This window comes from Heliconius melpomene, chromosome 10 (assembly GCF_056956725.1).
Source record: "Heliconius melpomene rosina isolate 202511_hmr_F chromosome 10, ASM5695672v1, whole genome shotgun sequence".
Lineage (NCBI taxonomy): Eukaryota > Metazoa > Arthropoda > Insecta > Lepidoptera > Nymphalidae > Heliconius > Heliconius melpomene.
Genome location: NC_140398.1, coordinates 6,401,772 through 6,424,172, shown reverse-complemented (window position 1 = coordinate 6,424,172; position 22,401 = coordinate 6,401,772). Strand labels below are relative to the sequence as shown.

The following is a 22,401-nucleotide window of genomic DNA, read 5'->3' as shown; positions in this document are numbered from 1 at the left end:
GAAAAACGGAGTGTCTTAACATTATCTTTAAAACTTTATCAGACGCCGTCGGGCTCAGTGAAATACTGTCTGATTGTAAACACTAATGATTGTGAATTCAATCCCCAAATTACCAAATGAGTTATTTTCATAGCTACTAAAACCACAATATGTCAAATTCGGACAAAAAGTGGAGAGGAAGTGTTTTAACACTTAGTTCACTCTCTACTTTCTCTAATTTACCGAACATACTTAAAATCAATTTGGCATTACTATGCTTATTACGACAATTTAAGGCAGGAAAAAGTAAGAGATAAAGTGACTAAGCAAAGAGATATAATCTTAGGAGAAACACGGTCAAAGGAAAGACCTATTAAATTTAATCGGATTACCAGACGCTGTCTATTGTACAAACAATCCGACAAAATTAAGCACTTAGCGATTTTCATGTCACATCTTGAGAGTTATTCCGCAACTTTTGAATATTAAAAAATTTAAGAAATATATTTATATGTATATTTTTTTAAAGAATGCAATTTGTAGTTATTAAAATTCCTTTTTAATTTTATTAGAAATATTTTTATAGCTATCCATATATGCACAATTGTAAACGATATTATACAAAAGAAAACGATCTTTGACAAAATGTATAAAATATTACATTTAAATTTACTTATTAGAACATTAAAAGAAACTAACAAGATCTATACCGTTTTATTTATAGACTTTGAAAATCTAATTTCTAAAAGGGCTTTTTTGCCAATTACAATTAATAACATTTGCATTCAAATAGGGACATTTATTTCCAAATAATTAAAAACCGTGTAACGCACAAAATGAATTCATGGTGCTTAAGGTTACTCTGATAGGAACAGTGGGTTACATCCAAACGATAGCTGTCTAAAACACAAAGCTTTTTTTTCATGTGGAACCAGTAGTTCCTAAGATTAGTGCGTTCAACCAAACAAACTCTTCAGTTTTATAATATTAATATAGTTACAAAACATAAATATTTAACATCTCACAGAATGTCCCACAGCATCCGTACAAGGTTAACCCAGAGCTAGCGTTTAGTAGTTGCTCTCCACTCGCGCAATTAGCACTGATAACGATCTGATAACGTTATCACTTGTCACTTGGTTTTCATTAGTGAAGTTCATACTGGTCAGATATATGTATGTCCATTAAACAATTAATAGTGCTCTAAATAACTAGTGAAAAATAAGGTAAGTTAAGGAAATAATTGAAGATTATTTATTATTTATTAAGTTGGTAAAAAGTTAAGAATAAAGTGATTTATCACTAATTTCTTCTTCTTTAAGTTGCTCAGTGCGGTAGATGTGGACACATTTGTATGTATAATAGACGGTGTATAATTTATTTGAAAAAATGAATGTTAAAGTATTTTAGACTAAAATAATTAAAGTACTAATATTTTATGATACAATAAAAAATATATTTAAATTGAATATAGAAAAAAAAAACAAATATTATACATGTAGGTAGAATTATTATAATAATGATTTTCCTTAAATTCAGCTTCAGCATTTCAGACCACCAAATGGACAATTCTTATTATCACATTTATTTACGTTGTTTCTTGATATTTCTATCCTTATACTGCCAAGAAAAAAAACGAATAAACTTAAAAATTCAGTGGCTTTATAATAAATATATTATTTTCAGGCACATAAATCTATATGAGAAGTTATAATATGTTTGCATACGACCATATTAGATAGTAAATGTAAGAAATTACGAAGAAAGTGACTCATTTTGCGCAATCATAAAAAATGGATGTCGAAACCGACTCAGAGTTTGATCAAATAAACCAGCTGTACGATGAGTGTTTAGATTATTTAAAGTCAGTCAAATTTGATGACTTTGAACAAAAAGTGTTACTAAATAATAAAGATACAGATCCTGGGTATGAAATTATTAATTATGTTGATAATGTTGATAAAAATAAAGCGAAAACATGTATAGAGTCCAAAGTAAAAGAAAGTGATGTTCCTAATATAGATTTTAAAGTTGAAAATGAACTAATTTCAAATGAAAGCCTAAATTCTATACCAAGTGTGAAATCAGAAAGGTTGAGACGTCTCTCTCAACAGTTACCTAAGATTGTAATAACACAAAGTAATACAAGTCTTAGTTTAAAGAGAGAAGTGAATGAGAATGAGACAAGAAAAGATCAGCAATATATAGAGAATCATATTGTGGCAAGGAAAAGTACTGTGAAAAAACCTGAACAAGTTAAAAGGTTGGTAATGTAGTAAACCTCTTAATATTTTATTTTACTTTTTTATTAGCAGATTATAGGATTAAAGATACCGTCCTAGGATAGTGATAAGCATCTGATTATTAACGCGACTATTAATTGTTGGTTCAAATCCCACTCAGGGGGATAAAATATTTTTTTCCTCACTTTAACAACAGAAATTTTAAAAATAGGCTGGAAAATGGGGAACTAAGTAATTTAACACTTCTCTTATTCCCTTTTTTCAGCTTTTATCTGTCTCAATGAAAAAAAAAATGTTAAAATAGATGTCTCTGCTAATTTACTTTTGTAGTTTCAATTTAGCTTAGCTGGATATTACTGGGCTACATCAAGGATTTCACACGAGTTTATATTACAAGTGTGGACATGTTAATAATGCGACAACGTAAAGGTAAAAGACCTGGACTAAAGCCCCATTCCACCGTGAAAGAGAAATGAGCTGGTTATGCTTAAGTGGAAAGGACTTTACCTTTGAATTTGATGTTCGTGTAACCGTTGTTTTTTTAATTTTTCGGGGCAATTAATTTTGTTAGTAAGATTTCTGGGGTGGGCACGGCCTAATACCCTCCCCCCCCTTCCTACGCTCATGTTCACTCCCTAGAACTGAGCGAGTTTTAACTTTTTCTCCTCGCTTGGTTTCCGCCCGACTATTTATTGGTTACTACCAACTACTCTTGCTAGTTCAACGTAGTGAAAACCGGGCTATGGAAAGTTGAATTATGGGGTGTATGTTGAAAGTAGAGGACAGACAGAGACAGACTATGGAAAAGGATAAAAATAAAATATTAAAAAAAAATGTAAATAACTATTCAGTAATAGTGCATCGTAAATAATATCGTAAACGTGTTCTCGTTATGGCTTTCAAAGATTAATACAAAGGGAACTAATTTACATATTGCTCTATTTAGTTAATAGCTAGGTTGAGGCTTAATGAACATATTGTTAACTAACGGTGTTATAGTATGATGATACTGGATTCGATTCCTTAAAAAAAGGATGTATTTTTTTTTAAAATAACGTAAAGCATAGTGATTTAAAAATAAATTATCTTTATTAAGATATAGGTAAGTATAAACAACTTTATACTTTATCCCGAATAGACGACCTAGAGTTAAGACACTTTGCTGCCCTCGAAATGTCGTATATAGAACGGCGGAACACAACGCCGCGTTTTGCCTACCAGAGCGGGGATTGAACACTTGTTCTCCGCAAAGTTTATTTAGTACCAATATAAGAATATAAATTATACATAATTTCACGAAAATACAGAACAAATTGTTAGTTTCGTTCAGTCATTATCTTTGTTATTTTATTAAAGCAAATATTAAATATGTCATAACTACCGCGTTGACGTTCGTACGTAATTAAATGAAATCTTTACTCGGCATAAATATTTATACTCACATGTTAAACTTTAAAGACATGTATTTTATGCAATCTAATATTTTTCAGTTACATTACAACTATAAAAATAAATAATAATAAACTGTCTATTTTCTTTAAATATATTACAAGAGCCATCCGTTTCTCACTTTCCATCCAACTTTTAAGGCATTGCGTGCCGCGGAACTTTGTCTTTTCTTTCTCTCTTTGTCTCTCCAATGATAATCGCGAAAGTTATATATTCCGCCAAATAGAAATCGAATCTATAGCCGTCACGAACGGAACGATTAAAATTGAAATTAATATTTGGTACCCCTGGTTCTGGTAGTTGTTGCACTGTGCATATATAAATATCTCTATTATATTACAAATTCATTCCAGAATAGAACCCCCACTCCGTTATAAAGCTTTCTCAGACTATCCCAAACGTTTGGTGTCAAAAAATGGTGCAGAAAACATTGCTCTTATATCGAATGTGCCGTTTGAGAAGATTCGTTTGTTGAACGATACTTTCCATACATTGGTAAGTATTTTCCTAATAACTGTATTATATTTATTTAATTAATAAAAAATATATTCCCATATTCCAATCTAAAGTTTGAAATCTAAGGGAAATCTCTATATCTATAAAAAAATATTATTCGTATTCATAAATACAAATATTGTGTTTAGATTTATGACATAAGAGGCCAGTGCTGGCACAGGGGCATAAGCGTCCGTCTCTAAGCGCGACAGGTTGTGCATTCGTTTGCCAATCGTAGAAATTAAATATTAAATATTTTCATTTCACCGCTCTGGCGATAAGGAAAAGCGCGGCGTTGTGCTCCGCAACTCCACACGCAATGCCTCCAGAATTCAGTGAAAAGTAAGGGAAATAAAAATATTAAATCTCTTTGATCAGTTTCTTGCAACACTTAACCTTTCTCTTTAAGATCAATCTTCGTTGGCGCTGGATAGTAATAGGTACAGTGGTAGTCCATTTCACTATCTGGCTAGTCTTCGCTGTCTTCTGGTACATCACTGCTCTTGCCCACTACGACTTCGAGCCTGAACCACCTCAGCGCGCCTGCGTCACCGGGGGCAAGGATTTTGTCACTATCTTCTTAGCTTCTGTTGAAGCACAGGTTTGTTTACCTTTATTTATAACTAGTGAGTTATATTAAAATTACTAACGTAATACCGTATAGTCTATAGTCTTACTTTGTATTTTTTAAGAAGATTTGATAGAGTAGTTATATGAAATTTCATATAGACTAGTCAATACAAAAAAAATCTATGTGGTGACCACACGCACAGAGAATCTATAGAATTAGTAGTTTCTACTCTTCGAAGAGCTTCTGAGGATTACACCGTTGTTTAAAGTTAGATAATATTTTACGTCTTCGAAGTAAAAATAGCCTTATCTTATTATCTATGGGAACAATTTTTTGTAAACATCTGTAATGCTAAAACATAATACTTTAATCACACACACATACCTGGACAAGAATTTTAAGAATGATAATAAGTGAATTATGAGTGTATCTCGGGGTACATCCATGGATTTCGGGATGGTTAGCTTAATGAGAGAGGCATTCAATAACAGTCTTTCATCTTGAAATCGAACCCACATTTAACGCCCGTACAGCCTCTACACTTTTCAACTGCGACAATATAGCATCATCATCTCTTCCTCAAGTGAAAAATTATCCGTTTCAAAGTGCCAAGTCAACAATACGAAGGGCACGTGTTGGCAAGTGTTAACTCGAATGTAAACGGGCGAATCTATTTAATAGAGCAAAATCCTGGCTACATATAGAGTGTGTGCTTTTGATAGATGCAAGCGTGGATCCACTGTTGTTGGCTGATGACTACAACTATAGCTAATGACTTATGACGTCACACATTTTGGTTACATATAGCTTTAAGGATTAATGAGGTTGATATGTTGACTACATAACCTAACCTATTGTTGGTGATACAGCAATAGAGGAACTTCATAAAATCTTTTTTATATTGAAATCTTAAGGAAGGAGCAGTTAATACTCCTATTGAAACTTGGATTATTTAAGGTTGCTATGAGCACAACCTTTAAACTACACACCTTTTAATGGTGCATTCTAAGTGCCTGAGTTTACATTGAAACGATTTATAGTCTTTCTCGATAAATAAATATCCAAATCAAAATATTTAAAAATCATCAAATCCATCACAAAAAAAAATTCAATTCAAACCAGTAGTTCCTGAGATTAGACGTCCAACCAAACAAACTCTTCCGCTTTAAAATATTCGTAGGTATAGCTATAAATATAGTCGTAGGTTCAGTAATTTAATTTTCTTGAAAGTGATTTATGCGTGGGTAGTGTTATATACGGTGATTGCCAAACAATTTTAATGCGGCCAAACCATAGGATGTTCTCTTGTATGTGATGTCCATCCTTATTACGCTAAAGGTCCTGCCTTGCTGATAGAATTAATAGGTAATTTATTGTGAATATTCTTCTGTTATTTTACATAAATTCAACGGATCGATTATTTTATTACAAAAAAATCGATTTTTATATATTGGATTTGAAAACAATGTTTCTTACTATTACGTATCTTTTGATTGTCCTTGTAATCGTACCACGGGGATATTCTTATCCGCGTTTTGATAATCACACGCATTGCTTCCAGAATTCGGCATTTCGTTGGAGAGTGGGGAACGGAAGTGTTGTAATGAAATAGGAATGTTTTCACTTAACACAGGTTCCGAGGTTCCGTGTAAAAAAAATATTTCCCTGTGGAGTCGAATCCACAATGATAGCGTTTACAGTGAATCGCTGTCCACGTCATACTTTATAAAGCTTATTTATAAATCAATAGTAGATACAATCAACTGCACAATTCCTTATAATTCAGCTGATTTAGAGATCAAAGAACCGCAATCATTATCCATTCAGTTTGGGCTGATTCTTCCAATTGATCATTTTATATTTTTTTCTTTCATCTTCACGCAGTTTCCTCTTAAGTAGATCTGGCTGTTATTGGAAGAAGAATGTCTCGATTTGAAATAATTGATTGAAATATTTCCTAATGTCTTCTGGCTTCTCTATAATTTTTATATTATAGACGATTCTTAGCATTACATTGCATCCCGAATATAGCAGAGTAGGTAGAGTAATATTTTTCTATCAAATTTCGTTGTCTAAACTAATTTTAACATGGATTGTCGTTTTACTTACTTATAGTGACACATTTATAATACAGTGCAAGAATCATTGTGACTGTAGTCGTGGATTCGATCCCCATTTGGGGAAATGCTTACATATAAATTATTTTATTTCTGCTCTATGGTAAAGCCAAGGAGCGGATTAGAGTTCTACCCCTCAATATACAATGTCTCGAAATTTGGGCGGCGCATTAGGAACGGAATGTCTCAACACTAGGATCCTTTTATTTACTGTGCTAGGAATAAAAGCTATAACAACTATTAGTAGCTGTGAAGTGATCCATCATGTTGAGTAATTGAGTTCTATCCGCTCTTATGGTATTAAGCACAATGCAAATTGCCTTTTAGATGGACTCCTTTATACGGTACACGTGGTCTGCATTTTTTAATGGACGTTATATTGACGCCATTCAGGAGTAGTAGGACAGTGTCTGATTGTAAAAACGATGGTTCTGGGTTCGTTATCTGCTCAGGGAAAGCCTCAGGGGAAGATCATTACCTATTTTGCATGTACGCGAAAATAGTAAATAGGGATTGTGGTATGTGCCAATTCTTTGGTGCCCATGAAGAACGGGGCTTAATATTAAGCTCTCTCTCTCTGTCTCTCATGATTATATATAAAAAATAAGGCCGAAAGTATCTAGTATCAATTCACTCCGCTTTAAGTATTCTATAAATTTTCCACCCGAATATCTGGGCATTGTTGGTTTAATCGATTAACGATATTTACGAAAATATATTGTTGATTGTGAATTCCATAATTAATATCTAGCAATTTAGTTATATTGTCATTATCTACATATCTTTAGAATTTAATTCCTCCAAAAATTTTAATAAATAATCAGTACAATTTTAAATTTGATTTCAGACAACTATAGGTTTCGGAGACCGTGCGATAGATGAAGAGTGTCCAGAATCTATATTTCTGTTTATAATGCAGGTAAAACATTTTTTATCGAATTAAAGTAATAGAGAACCTAGTGCGCCAACACTCTGTTGTGTGCTGGGTGGCGAAAGTCAACGCCGGGTTTTTTGCCTTGGTCCCAGAGCGAAGAAATGAGAATATTAAGAATATCACGATATTATAATATTCTAATGGTTAACATTAGACATTATGATGACATTACACTACACTAGCGCCCCTAACTGTTGACCCGCAGTAGCCCATATTCTAATTGTGTTAAATCACTCAATATAGATAGTAATTGATTAGATAAGTTCAATTTGTATGTATAACGTAGTAAGTTAATATTATAATTTTAGTATAGTAGGCCCTGTCCCAGTCAGGGGAGAATCTCGTAAAACTAAAGTGTAGTAGATCGTTCAACTATTAATTAAGTTATTAAGCTTTTATTTTTTGACGTATTAGCGCAAAATAAAATAGTTAAAATTTTCACATTTATCTAATATACAAATGTTTACTTATAAGTTCCTTTAAGAATAATTTAGCAACGCTCTAATAAATGTGAAATCAAATAATTGCTCTTGTGCTTTGAAAAAATTATACATAAATATTTTTAAATGCACTTAACTATGTAAATGAAGAAATCGTGATGCAGCGGCTGCGATGTTTTGGGTTCGATTTTCACTCGGAGAAATGAATTATTTTCATTTCATTGTTCTAGTGAAAAGACAAACCGCGTAGTTGAGTTTCATCACTAATCACGCGATGTCTCGAAAATTGGGTGAAACAGCAAATAACACCTTAAAATGTTACAAAAAAACTTAATAATAATCTTAATGTTTATTTCTCTTATATTATTAGTAATCTAAATGTTTCTGATTATTAAAAAGAAGAGAGAGAAAGAGTAGAAAAACGCAAACACATTCATATCTTATAAATAAAATCAAATCAGTAGGACAATTCAGTCATGTCAGTCATTAAAAAAATATTTTACAGCTAATCCTAGGCACTGGCCTGTCTGGAGTACTGACATGTGTAGTGTACGCGAAGTTAACTCGACCGGAGAAGTTGTCAAGAGATGGCGTTGGATTTAGTAAGAAGGCTGTCGTAAGTATGGGACTATAATTATATAATTTTATAATTCCTTCATACGTGGGATTAGTTTATTAATTTAGTTGTTCTTGTAGACTCAGTACAGAGTTGAGTTACGCGACTCAACTTTTTTTAGTTTCAAGATGTATCTCGCACATGGCAGGGTAGGCAGAGGAAAGCGTGATATAACGTGAAGCTGATTTAAATTAAATTAAGCATTCTATACAAGTCTTGTTATTTTTTACCTTATACAACTCTTGTTATTTATTACCTCAGTCAAACTCCGTCAACAGGCAAACATTGCAAAATCTAAATTCATAAAAAACATAGTAACACTTTTTTTAAAATATTTTTCTTTAGTGTTTATATGCATTTTTATTTTAGATTTGCATGAGAGATGGGAAGCTGTGCTTAATGTTCAGAACGTGGGATCTCAATTATGACCATATCATCAGCTCCGAATTCACTGCACATTTTATCAATACTCACAGGTAGATTCATTATATTATTCTTATTGTTTATAAATTACTGAAATAAAATTCATCATTCAAATTCATTCGGATGATTAAATTCAACACCGCAAAATGTCTTATAAATCCAAAGAAGCAAAAAAAAAAAAACAGTTGAAACCAAACGTGAAACAATCACGTGTAAGAATCGCACGCTTCATTAATATGCTATCGTAACTATTACATTATTCGTCCCCACCATGTAATTCCTCAAATTGGAGTAGCCTTGGCATTCAGAACTTCAATTAAGCTAGATGAATGACGGTCGCTAGTACTGGCTGCTAGTCATTGGATAATTTGTGATGTCGATTACTGACGTAATGTCAATTTATATACGTGTTCCGCGTTGTTTACCTAGTTTTTAGAAAAAAAAATGAAATTCGATATAAATATATATTAAAGTTTCTATTTATCTAGTGATTTTTTAGCTTCACCCTGTTTCAGGGTATGCGTATTAAATGGCAGAATTCAAGCTCGCTTTGTCTTGTGAGGAAAGCGAAGAAATGAAAATAATTCCCCTGAGTAGGAATCGAACCCAGTCACTTTTACTGTCAAACGCTGTACTGCTGCAGTACGACGGATATCTCAGGATTAAGCAAAAATATTATTATTTTCCAGAACAAAAGAAGGCGAAGTGATACGTTACTACGCACAGACTCTGCCACTACAGCAACGACAGTTCTTACTATGGCCGGTCACGTTAGTTCATGAAATAGATGAAGCTAGCCCCTTATATACTTTAACATCGAAAAGTATAGCTGAATGTAGGTAAGAAGATTTATTTTTTCTATTTATCTTTACGGATTTAGGTGCACAAGCTTTGAGTATAACCAGTATACAAATTGGGTAGTTTTTTGATCCTTTTTATCTAACTTTCTATTTAAATACGAGTATATAGTGTGATGGTAAAAAAGGCAAGTTCAAAAAGTTAAACTATGGCTACAGTTTAATTAATTCCAAACACAATGTTTGTATGTGAACGAGTCGGACATGGGTTCAACACATATTTATATAATAAATGTTATTTTTTAGCTTCGAAATAACAATAAGCTTGAAGGGAGCTTCCGCATCAATGGGAACTTTTACGCAGAGTCAAACGTCATACCTGCCTAGAGAAATAGTATGGGGCTACAAATTTCCTTCGGTCGTTAAGTAAGTTTTGAAATAACATTATTTTATAACGTTTATATTGTATACTGTATATTTTAAAATATGGAATCTTTTTTAATATTTTTTAAGCATATTCAATATATATATTTATATTATTATGTGTGAGATTATAAATGCTCTGATTACAAATGGTGGCTTGAATTTCTACTCGTCTGAATAGATTATTTTTCATTTCTTCGCTCTGATAACAAGACAAAGCGCGACGTGAGTTCAACCACAATGTCTCGAAAATTGGGCACGAAGGAGGGAATTAACTGTTTTAACAATAGGTTCCCTCTGCATATCCTGCTATGCAGAAAAAGCGTGAAGCAGCCTCCTAATATCATGTTGACAGAGAATATTATTTTCTAAAATTAGAGACTAGAGAATATTCTTTTTCTTCTAGTTAAGTCAGTTATTAATCTAAAAATATTTAAATTTATTTAGATTATGTACTTTATTTCTAGATATGACACCCATAAACAAAAATATGTGATCGACCACTCGAAATTGAATACAATAGAACCTGTTCATACACCTTCGTTGAGCGCTTGTGAACTCTACAGGTAATAATTAATATACTTTACGTAGCGGGATTCGAACCTGCGCCTCTTTTAAACAATCCAATAATAGATAATTTAGTATACAAAAAAATGCTAGCCATTTATTTTTATTGCAAAAGGATTGGTTGTGGGTTCCATTCCTGCTTGGCGGAGTAAAATATGCGATGTTAAAATTCGCCACTTAACATCCAGTATCTCAAATTTGGGTGGAAAACTAAGTGTCTTAACACTATGTTATTTATTCCTATTCTGTTATATGTGGGAAAAGTGTGAAGAAAAGAAAATATATCGTTTTAACTTTTATAATGTTGCAATAAGAAGCAAATACTTTCAAGCAGTATTCCGTACATAGCAGGGTAGACAGAGGGAACTTAGAAACTTAGTGATAAGACAATCCGTTCTTAAATATATTAAATATTTCAATTCCTCGAGTAGAAATCGAACCCACAACCTGACGCGTTTACAGTCGCGCTTGAGTCTCTGCTATACGATTGTGGCGTGATGGTGCTATAACGTATTATATCTACGTTTAACTTTGCATTTAAATATATATTTTTTAACAGTAATTAATTTAAACAATGCCTATTTCAGCAAATCAAGTAGTACACATCAGAATATGGAGAATACCCCCGGCACGCCCGGCAGCTTCAGCGATAAGGTATCAAGATTTCAAATCGGCAGAACATCGTCGTTTAGAAGGAGAGACAGAAGAAATTAATTGGAAGAAAGCTTTAAAAAGTTTAAAGTGATGTTATTGTTTTTGTTAAAGATAAAAAATGTGAGCTAACTGTGTGTGTATAGCTTTATGTACCTATAATAAAATGTTCAAATATTAGATTTTTCATTATCTTTTATTTTATGAATTAATCGGACATTTTGTTGAATTTTCGTAGTGTCAGTGCCTGTAAGTGATAGTGCTAAAAATGCAATTTATGCTTATAAAACCGCTTACAATTTAAAGACACTTCGACTAGTCAATTGTTCTATATTTGATAATAATAATTTGATTGATATTAGACGTGACATAGTATTGTACTACTACTGTTATTTAATATATCAAATTGAAAACATAAATCAATATTAGATAAATATAAACAAACATTATAAAATAACATGAGTTAAACATAAAGTAAGTAAATATATGAGTATTTATACAACACCTCTACTAGGCCACGGAAAGTGATTGAACGGCATCTATCAACAAATATTCTTATCTGTTAACATAGAACCGCTATCTTGACAATAGATAACAAGAGTTAGTTGAGGTTTAACGTTTACAATATATACATATGAAATTTGTGAAACTAGCTGAAAAATTTATAAAATTTGAATAATTATTTGTTATATTATTCTTAAAATGGCGTGTTTGACGAAGAAATTGATGTTCGTGATGAAATAATTAATAACAATAGTGTTGATAATGCATAAGTGCCGGTAAAGCTTTTGATTCCGATATAAAATCCCGGTATTAGTTTTATAAGTGTGTAGGTCTGACAATCAAATCAGTAATAGATTCTAAACAAAGGAACATGAACGTAAATATTGAGGGTGAAAGGAGAGGTAGTAGAAGTCGAGCATTGGAAAGATCTTTAAGTTATTCCGAAGCAATCGGCAATGGTTCCGGTAGATCTTCAATAGAAATACCTAGGATTGGCAACACTGAAGTTTACACAAATGAAGAGATCAAGAAACAGTACAGAATTTCACAAACATACGTCGAAGGGAGGGAGATTGCGTTCCCTTATACTGTTACTAATGAAAATTTGATAAATCGTCCTGATACTAAAATCCAGGCTGGTTACAGTCAATACTCAAGTGAAGATGAACATACAGACGGTGGTCTTGTAATGACTATAGATGTTGAGACTGAAAGCCCTAAGAGCTCTGATAAAAGGAATATTTCTGATGCTTCCACTCAGCCTTTAGTTAGTTCTGTATTGTCTTCAAATATATATGAAATCATTCAGACAGATGAAAGTATTTATAATGAGATTGACGGAAGGGCGCCATCAGCTCATGGATTCTCAACACTGACTAGAAGAAAAAAAAATACCAAGCGTTCAAGGTACGTAATGTTCAGACAGCCCTCAAGAAACAAATCTGTAAATTCTTACACACCATGAGATCTTTCAATTTATAAGATGAGATCTTTAAAAAAATATTTGAATCAAAAAATATCAAATTGAAAGATCTCAGAGGGTGTAGGAATTTACAGACTTGTTTTTTGAGGATCCATTTGGCGAGTAAGAACTTCATTCGATGTAATGATTGATAGTAATTAATTTTGATAATTTTGTATTTAAATGGAAATAACTATGTCTTTATTTTCGACTTTATTTTGATAAAATTTACGGCTTCAGGAAATGCTTATGGTTAGTTTCCTCTGAAAACTTCGGATAGCGGAAACGGATGCACTGTCGCATTTTGATACATATATAATTATTTCAAATAAAACTTACTTTTAATAGTAGCTTATCTTTATTTGGTACTTTAACTTTATTTATGCTTCATTTAACTACGACCAGTTTCCTTAACTAGAGGTTAATGTGTATTTTAAAAAAAAAAAAATATTTTAAGATGCACAGTGGTTGAGGGTTAAATTTCTCTGGGGAATAGTACATGAGGATACTTTAATTTCTTCCATATGTTAAGACAAAGCGTAGGCATTTAATTGACCAATCAAAACGCAATGTTTATGAAAACAACTGTCTTACAGGGAGGAGAGTGAACCTAAAAAATCCCTCTATGTTCTCCCCCCCCCCCCCATGCAGAAAAAACATGAATAATGTTAAATATTTTAAGAATCTAAATTTGACCTTCAATTTCCAAATCAAATATTGTCATGAATTCATTGAAAATATAAAGAATAAATATTTCGATACATCATTTTTTATCGTAAAAGATAAGGATAAGATATATTATACCAAATAAGACATGACACACATTCAAGAAACAATTCGCAATTTCTACGCTTATCTTAAACTAAAGTAAATAATAAAATAAGGTGCAATGTTTAGTTAGTTTAGAAAACAATTTCAAAATAACGTTCCTAGTAACTTGATCTTTAAAAAGCTAAGAAAAAATGCGGGCAAAGAGCGAGTCGGACTCACGCACGAATGATTCCGCACCATTACGGAAAAAATGGCAAAAAAAATGCTGAAATATTAATTTTACTCTGTTTTTTACTATTTGTTCTTATAGCGTACATACATCATCTATGAAATTTTCAACAGTCTATCAATGTTCATGAGGTACAGGGTATAACGAAACGTGGTGACAGATGGACAGACCGAAAGACAGCGAAGTCTTTGTCTTAGTTATATTTCCATCCTATCTTTTGAGTACGGAAGGAATTCTTAAGAGAAATAGAGGCCATTGATGACATGGTAGATACTGCGTTTGCCTGTAAACGCGGTCGTTGGTTCAATACCTTCTCGGAGGAACGATTATATTTAAATTAATTTTCTTTTCCATACTTCGTTGTTGAGATAAACTTTCTTAACATGAAATAAATGACCATGACATGATCAGTTCACTTAAGTTATTGAATTATTTTCATTTCTTTGCTCTGATGGCAAAGAAATTGTGTTCTGCCAACAGGCAATGTGTAAAAACTTAGATGGAAAGAAGGAAACCAACGCTAACACTAGGTTACCTCAGTCTAACCTGGTATATGCGTAAAACAGTGAGAATCCAAAATAAAAAAATAAATAAAAGTACCTACATATTTATTTTACTTTGTCTTTTTCTGAATAGAAGGCAACATGGAAGACCAATTCGTTCACGACGAGTAGTTTACAAGTCTGGTGAAGAAAATGTGCCAGTAAGAAGCAATATACCTGCAAAATCAATCAAATATATGCGAGATATTGTTAATACTGTGGTATGTACAAGTTAGGAAGTATATTTGGGAAGTATATGACTTATAGGTGGTGGTTGTTCGTTTACTTTTATCCTTAGCAAAATGCTTTAGTTATCCTGTAAGTCTTTGTCTTACAGAATTCAGTGTTGATGTGAACTCAGTGTTTTTACTCTATGCTAATATAATAAAGCGAAAGAGTTTAACTGATATTGTTGTCCAGTTATCAATATAGGATGTAGGCCGTTAATCGTTAGGATCAAAATCCCTAAAGTTAGAGTTGTTACCTAGGTCACTTAGAATATGTACATAACTCTTATTTATATGTGTCTGACCACGAGTTCGTGGCTAAAGCTGAAATAGTGAAGCTATATGTCTAACAGAGTACCTTGGTAGAGAGTTATATGTATTTTTATATATTTATATTTATTTTATTAAATCAAAGGTAAAATTATACAAAACTTTTAAATTTCAAAAATATTTTAGATAAACAGCAAGTGGCGTTTCATCATTTTGATGATGATATGCGCTCATTTCATCTTCTGGTTCATATTCGCTGGTATCTGGTACGCAGTGGCGTCTTCATATGCAGATGATATCGGTGATGGAAAGGAACATTGTGTTACTGGCACTTCGTCCTTTGCCGGTCTACTTATGATGTCTGTTGAAACTCAGGTAAGAATATTTTGTTATACCGCACTTAGCAGGGTCGGCAGAGGAAACCTGGAAACCTAGTGTTCTAGAAGATACCTGGTCCCATCAAGACACTTCCCTATAAAATTTTCAGGAATATGTTTTATTCGGATTAAGTATTTTATAATTATTTTCCACATAAAGTCTAAGTAAAAAAGAATACAGATTTACAGAGATGACATCTTTGAGAGAAACTACGGCAAGCATTTCATTTACTTATTTATAAAATAATTGACGATGATCGAAGAATTTTCTTTAATTATATTTTCTTTAATAATTATTTTTTTATTCGTACTAGATGACTATAGGATATGGTGTACGATATCCAAACGAGGAGTGTCCAGAAGCTATAATAATCATGGTATTAGAGGTAAGAATAGAACTTCATTTTTTAGTAGTCTTTTCCCGTTCTCTAAATTCTACCAAGAGGCTAGTAGGCAGAGGGAAGCTAGTGTTAAGATACTCTGTTCCCCATATTATATTACATTTTCTATTTCAAAATACTGTTTTTTTTTCATTTATTAACTTACGTGTTATTTAACGGAACTTATTTGCTTATTTCAGTTAATACAAATGTATTTCAAATATATATTTGAAATATGTAAATTATTTTGTCTGCCATTTTTTTATATTAACCAGCTTATTGGGGTATACCATTGACTTTGTATATATTTTCTTATAGATAGTTGCAGGAACAGCTCTATCCGGTGGTCTGTCCAGCTTACTCTTCACCAAGCTAGTGAGACCTAACAGGCACGTATCTTCAGTTGGTTTCAGTAAGAAAGCCACTGTAAGTATGTATACTACTAATAAAATAAATGACTATACCCCATTATAAAAGAAAAAAAAGACAAATGATTTAATTTTGTCCAGGCGCCTAGTGTTATGCTTATTTTTTTAGGTCCAAGCTATATTCCGCACATAAGAGGGTAGGCAGAGGGAATCTGGGAACCTAGTTTTAAGACACTTCCGTGCCCCACGTTCTGTCGGATTCTGGTGCGTGTTGAGTGGCGGAACTCAACGCCGTGCTTTTTCTCGGTACCAGAGCGACGAAATGTAAATATTAAATATTTCATTTACTGGAATCCTTGGAACGGAAGGAGTAACTCAGCAAACCTAACCCACAACTTGTCGCGTTTACAATCGCATACTTGTGCCCCTGCGCCTCGACATATCTATCTTATAAGATATACTTATTTCTTAGTTTTTTTTCTTACTTTAAAGGTTATTTATACATGGTAAAAATAAAATTAAAAATGTTATAACAATCAGCCGATGTAATTTTAGTGTTTTTTTTATTTTCAGGTTTGTCTCCGCGACGGAGAGCTTTGTCTCCAATTTAGAGTATGGGATCTTCTCAATTTACACATGATTGGTAGCACCATAACCGCCTACATGTTGAAGCCTATACGGTTTGTATTAGAAAGCAGCTTCACGCTTCTCGCATTGCAGTGCAGCCATAGCGAACTTTGTGTCAAGACACTCAGTTTCTTCCTTCTGGCATTGTGATAGAGTAGCGGATCTTAACGCCGCGCTTTGTCTACCAATGCAAAAAAATGAAAATTATTTAAATATAATTATTATTCTTATATATTTAAAGATGATTTTTTAAATCATTAATCTCTCTCTAACAATAGAGTCTACATTTCAGAACGTTAGAAGGTGAAATAATGCAGAACTACATACACCAACTAGAGCTAAAAGAGGCTCGCGCTTTTCTGTTATGGCCCATCACGGTAGTCCACGTGATCGATGCTAAGAGCCCGCTGTATGACTTCTCCGCTCAAGATATGATGGACTATAGGTGTGATAGAAATTAAATAATAATTATATTAATATATAATAAAACTTCAAATATTCATATTTATTAAAAAGGCTTATAAAACATTAATTAAGGCTATCTTATCACAGCATCACACTGTAAATAGAATAGTTGTACGTTCGATTCCTACCTGAGGGAATAAATTATTTAACCCTCCCCTACATACTCACTTATTGTCAAATAATATTCGTGTTAATAATAACTTGTTAAAAAAGAATAATCGAATCCATGTTTACATTATATAGAAATAATATTATTATAGTTTAATTTGGGATTGTTTTTAATTTTCTAAAAATATTAATTATTCCGCAGGTTCGAGATAGTGGTTTGCTTGACAGGATCATCTAAGAGCATGGGAACTGTAACGCAGAGTAGAACGTCATATCTATCAAAGGAAATAATATGGGGTTACAGGTTCAAGAACGTATTAAAGTAAGTATCTTTATTTTTTGGGAGACAGAAGGTATCTAGAGTTTTTTTATTATTATTTCTTACATTACAGACTCATAGCTCTTACCTTTTGTTTATAGTATACATTTATTTCAATTATTGATACCTAGTGTTAAGTCACTCTGGTTTATGTAAAAAAAATTAATAAATATCAATCCGATTATGATCGAACTTACAACCATGGCATTTACAGTCAGACACTGTGTTACTCAAATACATGGATTTTTTTATTAATCTTTGCTAAAATTTAAATGTTTCATACAAAAATATATATGTTACCTATCCCTCTCCTTCAGATATTCCAAAAAAGACGAAACCTATACCATCGACGTCAACAACTTGGACACAGTAGAGCAAGTAGAAACCCCACTATGTAGCGCGAGCCGTTTAAAAGAGTTCGAGGAGGATGTCAAATCTTCAGAGAATTTACTATCCACACCCACAAATCTATCAATGTCGCCTACAATTATATCATTAAGTCAAGAGGATTCATCAACTCTGTCTCCAAATGGAGAGTCACTGCCATCTTCGCCTACGTTTAATAGGAATGATACACAAAGAAGTATTGGATGGCAGTATAGGACATATTACCCGGAGAATTATTTGCAGAATCAAGGAATACATGTTATTTCGTCGGCTAGAGCTGTGGAATTATAAAAGAAAGAAAAAATAAAAAACAGTGAATTTTTTATTCTATTTTTAAACTCTTCTGTTACATAATAACTGACAAATAATACACAGACGATACTTCTACTAAGAGAGGATTCATATAAAAACAGGAAAAAACAGAATGTTTCCATTTTATGTGTTAGAATCCATGCAAATAAAGTTGCGACGACTGGTATATAATGTAATAAACATTAATTATAAATATATAATTGTAATAAGTCAATATTTGTCTTAATAGTTCTAACTTAAGTATATTTTTTTCACACGGTTTTGATAGCAGCACAGGAAACAGACACAGGAAACCTAGAACGCCCAAGTTTAGAGACATTGCGTATTAAGAGACGAAACTCAACTCAGTGTTTTGTTTCCAAAAGTAATTGAATAAATATAATCAATCCGAGTAAGAATCGAACCCGCAACTATCGCGTGTACCACTACGTTACAATGACCTCAATTTTACCTATACGTCGTATCCCGCACATAATAGGCAGGCAGAGCCAACATAGTGTTAAGGCACTCCCTTCCGAAGACGAATAATAAGAAAGAATTCGATACATTTCATTCCCTGGAAACCCACAAAGGTCATATTAGCATGGCGGCTTCAATTTATTTATTTAATTGTATTCACTTGATGTATACCAGAAGCTTAAATATTATTTTCTTTTGAGTAATTCTAAAATATAAATAAACTGAACACATCTTTGTGACGTCAAAGGGAAAGTGTTTGAGGTAAATATTGATTATAAGAGCGATACGAAATTAAACATTTAAGATAATGGTGTGATGAGATCTTGTATTCAAACAAAAGATTTTGTATATACTAAAATAAATTAATAAGTTTAAATAACCGAGACGGTAGCGGCGCACCGGTACAAATATATGGGTAATAATTTTTAAATACTCATAATAAATACTCAATTAAAAGAACAGTTTCAGGCTTTTTTAGAAAAGTAAGCAATGGGAACCTAATATTAAAACGCTTAGTAACCACCAATTGAAAAAGTTTCTTCGCTAAACTTAACACCGCATTTTGTCTACAAGAACGAGAAAGAGATTTTAATTGAAATATAATTTCCCGTAGGACTTAACCCAGAACCATTTACAGTCGAATTATATGAACTAAGTTCAATGAACGCGATCTTGTATACAAATAGACGTCAATAGTAGAGCACATTTCAAAATAACATATTCAAATAGATAAATCCAAAGATAAAGTAACGCCGTCGTAGCGCAGTGGGGATTTGTCATAATTTAGTGTAGTGTCACTCCGTTCTCCACGATACTTATTTATATTTGGTACTCTTATATTAGAAACATAGTGAAGTGTTGATTTCTACTATTCAATATGCAATATATTGAAAATTATAAAGATAATTATTTCTCAAGAAATTCAGTGTTGCAATATAGATGATTATAGAGGAAGGTCACGTAAAAAGCATGAGAATTCCTCGGAGGACACGTGTGTACTGGTTGATGGCAGTGAACGAGGCGAAAGAGGTATGCAGAGACTGTAATTCTCTCCTTTTTCGCTTCGAAATAACAAAGAATAAATATTGTTTTAAGCTTGTTTATAATTATGTTCGAAAGTGAATAATTGTGTCAAGTTTACAAACATGTTGTTTATATTACGTGATATAATATGCTGATGGGATAAAATATGAAACAAAATGCATATACATGTACATGCATACCTATGTTGACAAGATAACGTTTCGTATGGGAAAATGTAATTTGAAGATATTGTCTTAATTGACAGTGTTGTATAGTCGAGAAGAATTCTTTCTTCATTAGGTTTTTAATTGCGTAACACAACTCTGCGTTCATTTCTCTGCTCTGTCCTACTAAAGAGGAACTAAATATTGTTTTACATTTTAAGTAAGTTATATTATTTAAAAAAAATCCTTTAATATTATTTTTAATTCTTTCTTATTACAGTAAAGTATCAAGTACATTATATATTTATAGCAAATGTTAAGGTTTATAAATAATATTTGTATTTTTCATCTGCTATTTACATATTTTGAATTTTAATTGATTGAAAGTTGTTTTATGATAAATACTTATTTATATTTTTTATTTATAAATACGTGTAAGACGCGCATAAGCATATAGCAAGGTAAGCAGAGGGAACTTATTGTTAAGACACTCCGTTCCCAGAGGCGTTACCCATCGCTAACCCATGCTATGTTGAAGCCATGCCGCTGCGCCACGATAACTCTATAAATAATATACTTTGGTATACGATATTCTGTACAAAAAAAGGAGGGGCCCAGATAACCCCTTAATTTTGTTAACTATATAGCCTGGATTTGAACCTATAATCTTCGTTTTCACTCCACCGTATGTATTCAATATTTTTGTTTGCTGTACATTTCATTATATTAGAACTTTATTTGTAAAATTTAATGATATAATATAAAATTATTTATTTGTTTCATATAACCACTAGGAAAAACACATGATGACTAGGTACCTCCAGTAGGTATAATAATTTATATATAATTTTCTATTACGTCACATATTTATATATAAGTTTCTATCTATCAAAAAAATAAACATAATATTTTTGAATATTGAATGATAATAAAAAAAATAAAAAAAAAAAAAAATTGCACAGCATTAAAAACTTAGAAGAAGAAAATAAAACGAGTCCATTAGCTTAGTCGGGACCCAATTAAATTTTGTTAGGCAATATTAAGATCCTTGGGAGGAATTCAAAGTAAAATTGTCAAAATATATGGAGACCATTAATAGATTTCCGTACTGAGTGTAATTTTCCCATATTTCGTGGCAGACAGAGAACGTAGTGCTAGGATATTCCTGTGTCCAATTTTAGCTAACTCGCTCTCTCAACTCTCGCAACTCTAAGATCGAACTAGTGACGTCATTATGTCGTATTTAATGCGTAGGTAGTATGTATACCTTCTGTAAATACACTATATTTTTGTTAATTAAGGATTGAACGAACTGTGCTTCCGATTGATCAATGGGTCATTACTCACTTATGTGAGTGACTAATTACTAATGTTTACGTTGTGATGCTGTGTCAGGGTTTACCTTATAGTCTAGGAGGTAACGATTTTTTTCTTGATGGACATATTTTTTTTCTTAATAGGCACACAAACACAGGCTTGCGACAGTAAAAGCGGCGGCGGTTCTTTCCCCACGTGGAAGAATAGATATTTTAATTTCCTCGCTCTGGTAACGAAGCAAAGCACAGCTTTGAGTTCCGATACTCAACACGCAAAGCCGTAAGAATTTGGCAGAAAATGGGGAAAGTGAGTGTATTAATGAGTAGGTCCAAAGGTTATCTCTGTCTATCCTGGTATTTGTGGGATCCAGCGTGAAGCAAAAAAAAAGGTTTTACAGGATGAACACAGATAACTTAGTGTCTGTGTGAATCTCCAAAACGAAATAGAATACACAACTATCGTGTTATCGTGCTAATTATACTATTTACTTTATTGAGTCAAATTTCTATAATAACAGTCTATTTTCAATTTTCATAGATATTACGTTGCACAATTTAGAAAAAAAGACTTTTGCGAATAAATGGCTATTGAGTCCATACGTTTCATATAAAGAATAAGTATTGCAAATATTATTATGCATATTTCATATTTAATTTGTGGAAAGTTATCTAACTTTGATTTTATCTTCATATTCATTGTTATGATTGATGAAATTGGACACATAAATTATTTTTAAAGCATCACCTGTATAAATTTTCTTATTAAAACTGCTAGAAATACTGTATATGTATATATTTAACACAAGTTTTAGCAACGATATAAGAGGAAACAGGAAAAGCACTTTTTTTTTGGTACCGAGGAATTGTAAATAACTTATTCTCCCTAG

At 32.3% G+C, this 22,401-nt stretch overlaps 2 protein-coding genes across 2 annotated transcripts; both read left to right on the top strand.

Annotated features, from left to right (window-relative positions):
• The first annotated feature begins 892 nt into the window (after window positions 1-892).
• LOC146535329 (G protein-activated inward rectifier potassium channel 3-like) lies at window positions 893-11,885 on the top strand. Its single transcript, XM_085191782.1, has 11 exons — window positions 893-1,205; window positions 1,666-2,242; window positions 4,025-4,166; window positions 4,576-4,767; window positions 7,702-7,773; window positions 8,734-8,844; window positions 9,214-9,320; window positions 9,957-10,106; window positions 10,371-10,490; window positions 10,955-11,053; window positions 11,642-11,885. Exons 2-11 carry the CDS (start codon window positions 1,773-1,775, stop codon window positions 11,766-11,768), a joined length of 1,590 nt encoding a protein of 529 aa, XP_085047908.1. The 5' UTR covers window positions 893-1,205; window positions 1,666-1,772; the 3' UTR covers window positions 11,769-11,885.
• Window positions 11,886-12,449: 564 nt separating this feature from the next.
• Window positions 12,450-18,766, top strand: LOC146535328 (G protein-activated inward rectifier potassium channel 3-like). Its single transcript, XM_085191836.1, has 9 exons — window positions 12,450-13,115; window positions 14,807-14,933; window positions 15,396-15,584; window positions 15,901-15,972; window positions 16,285-16,392; window positions 16,908-17,014; window positions 17,254-17,406; window positions 17,737-17,856; window positions 18,171-18,766. The coding sequence occupies exons 1-9, from the start codon at window positions 12,580-12,582 to the stop codon at window positions 18,529-18,531; spliced, it is 1,773 nt and encodes a 590-aa protein (XP_085047962.1). The 5' UTR covers window positions 12,450-12,579; the 3' UTR covers window positions 18,532-18,766.
• Window positions 18,767-22,401: the final 3,635 nt, after the last annotated feature.

Excerpts from the sequence above, each read along its gene's own strand:
- LOC146535328 (XM_085191836.1), top strand. The coding sequence starts at position 12,580 with ATGAACGTAAATATTGAGGGTGAAAGGAGAGGTAGTAGAAGTCGAGCA. Across the intron at positions 16,393-16,907 it reads GTTTCAGTAAGAAAGCCACT|GTTTGTCTCCGCGACGGAGA; the intron begins GTAAGTATGTAT and ends TTTTATTTTCAG. Across the intron at positions 17,015-17,253 it reads TACATGTTGAAGCCTATACG|AACGTTAGAAGGTGAAATAA; the intron begins GTTTGTATTAGA and ends TCTACATTTCAG.
- LOC146535329 (XM_085191782.1), top strand. The coding sequence starts at position 1,773 with ATGGATGTCGAAACCGACTCAGAGTTTGATCAAATAAACCAGCTGTAC. Across the intron at positions 4,768-7,701 it reads TAGCTTCTGTTGAAGCACAG|ACAACTATAGGTTTCGGAGA; the intron begins GTTTGTTTACCT and ends ATTTGATTTCAG. Across the intron at positions 10,107-10,370 it reads AAAAGTATAGCTGAATGTAG|CTTCGAAATAACAATAAGCT; the intron begins GTAAGAAGATTT and ends GTTATTTTTTAG.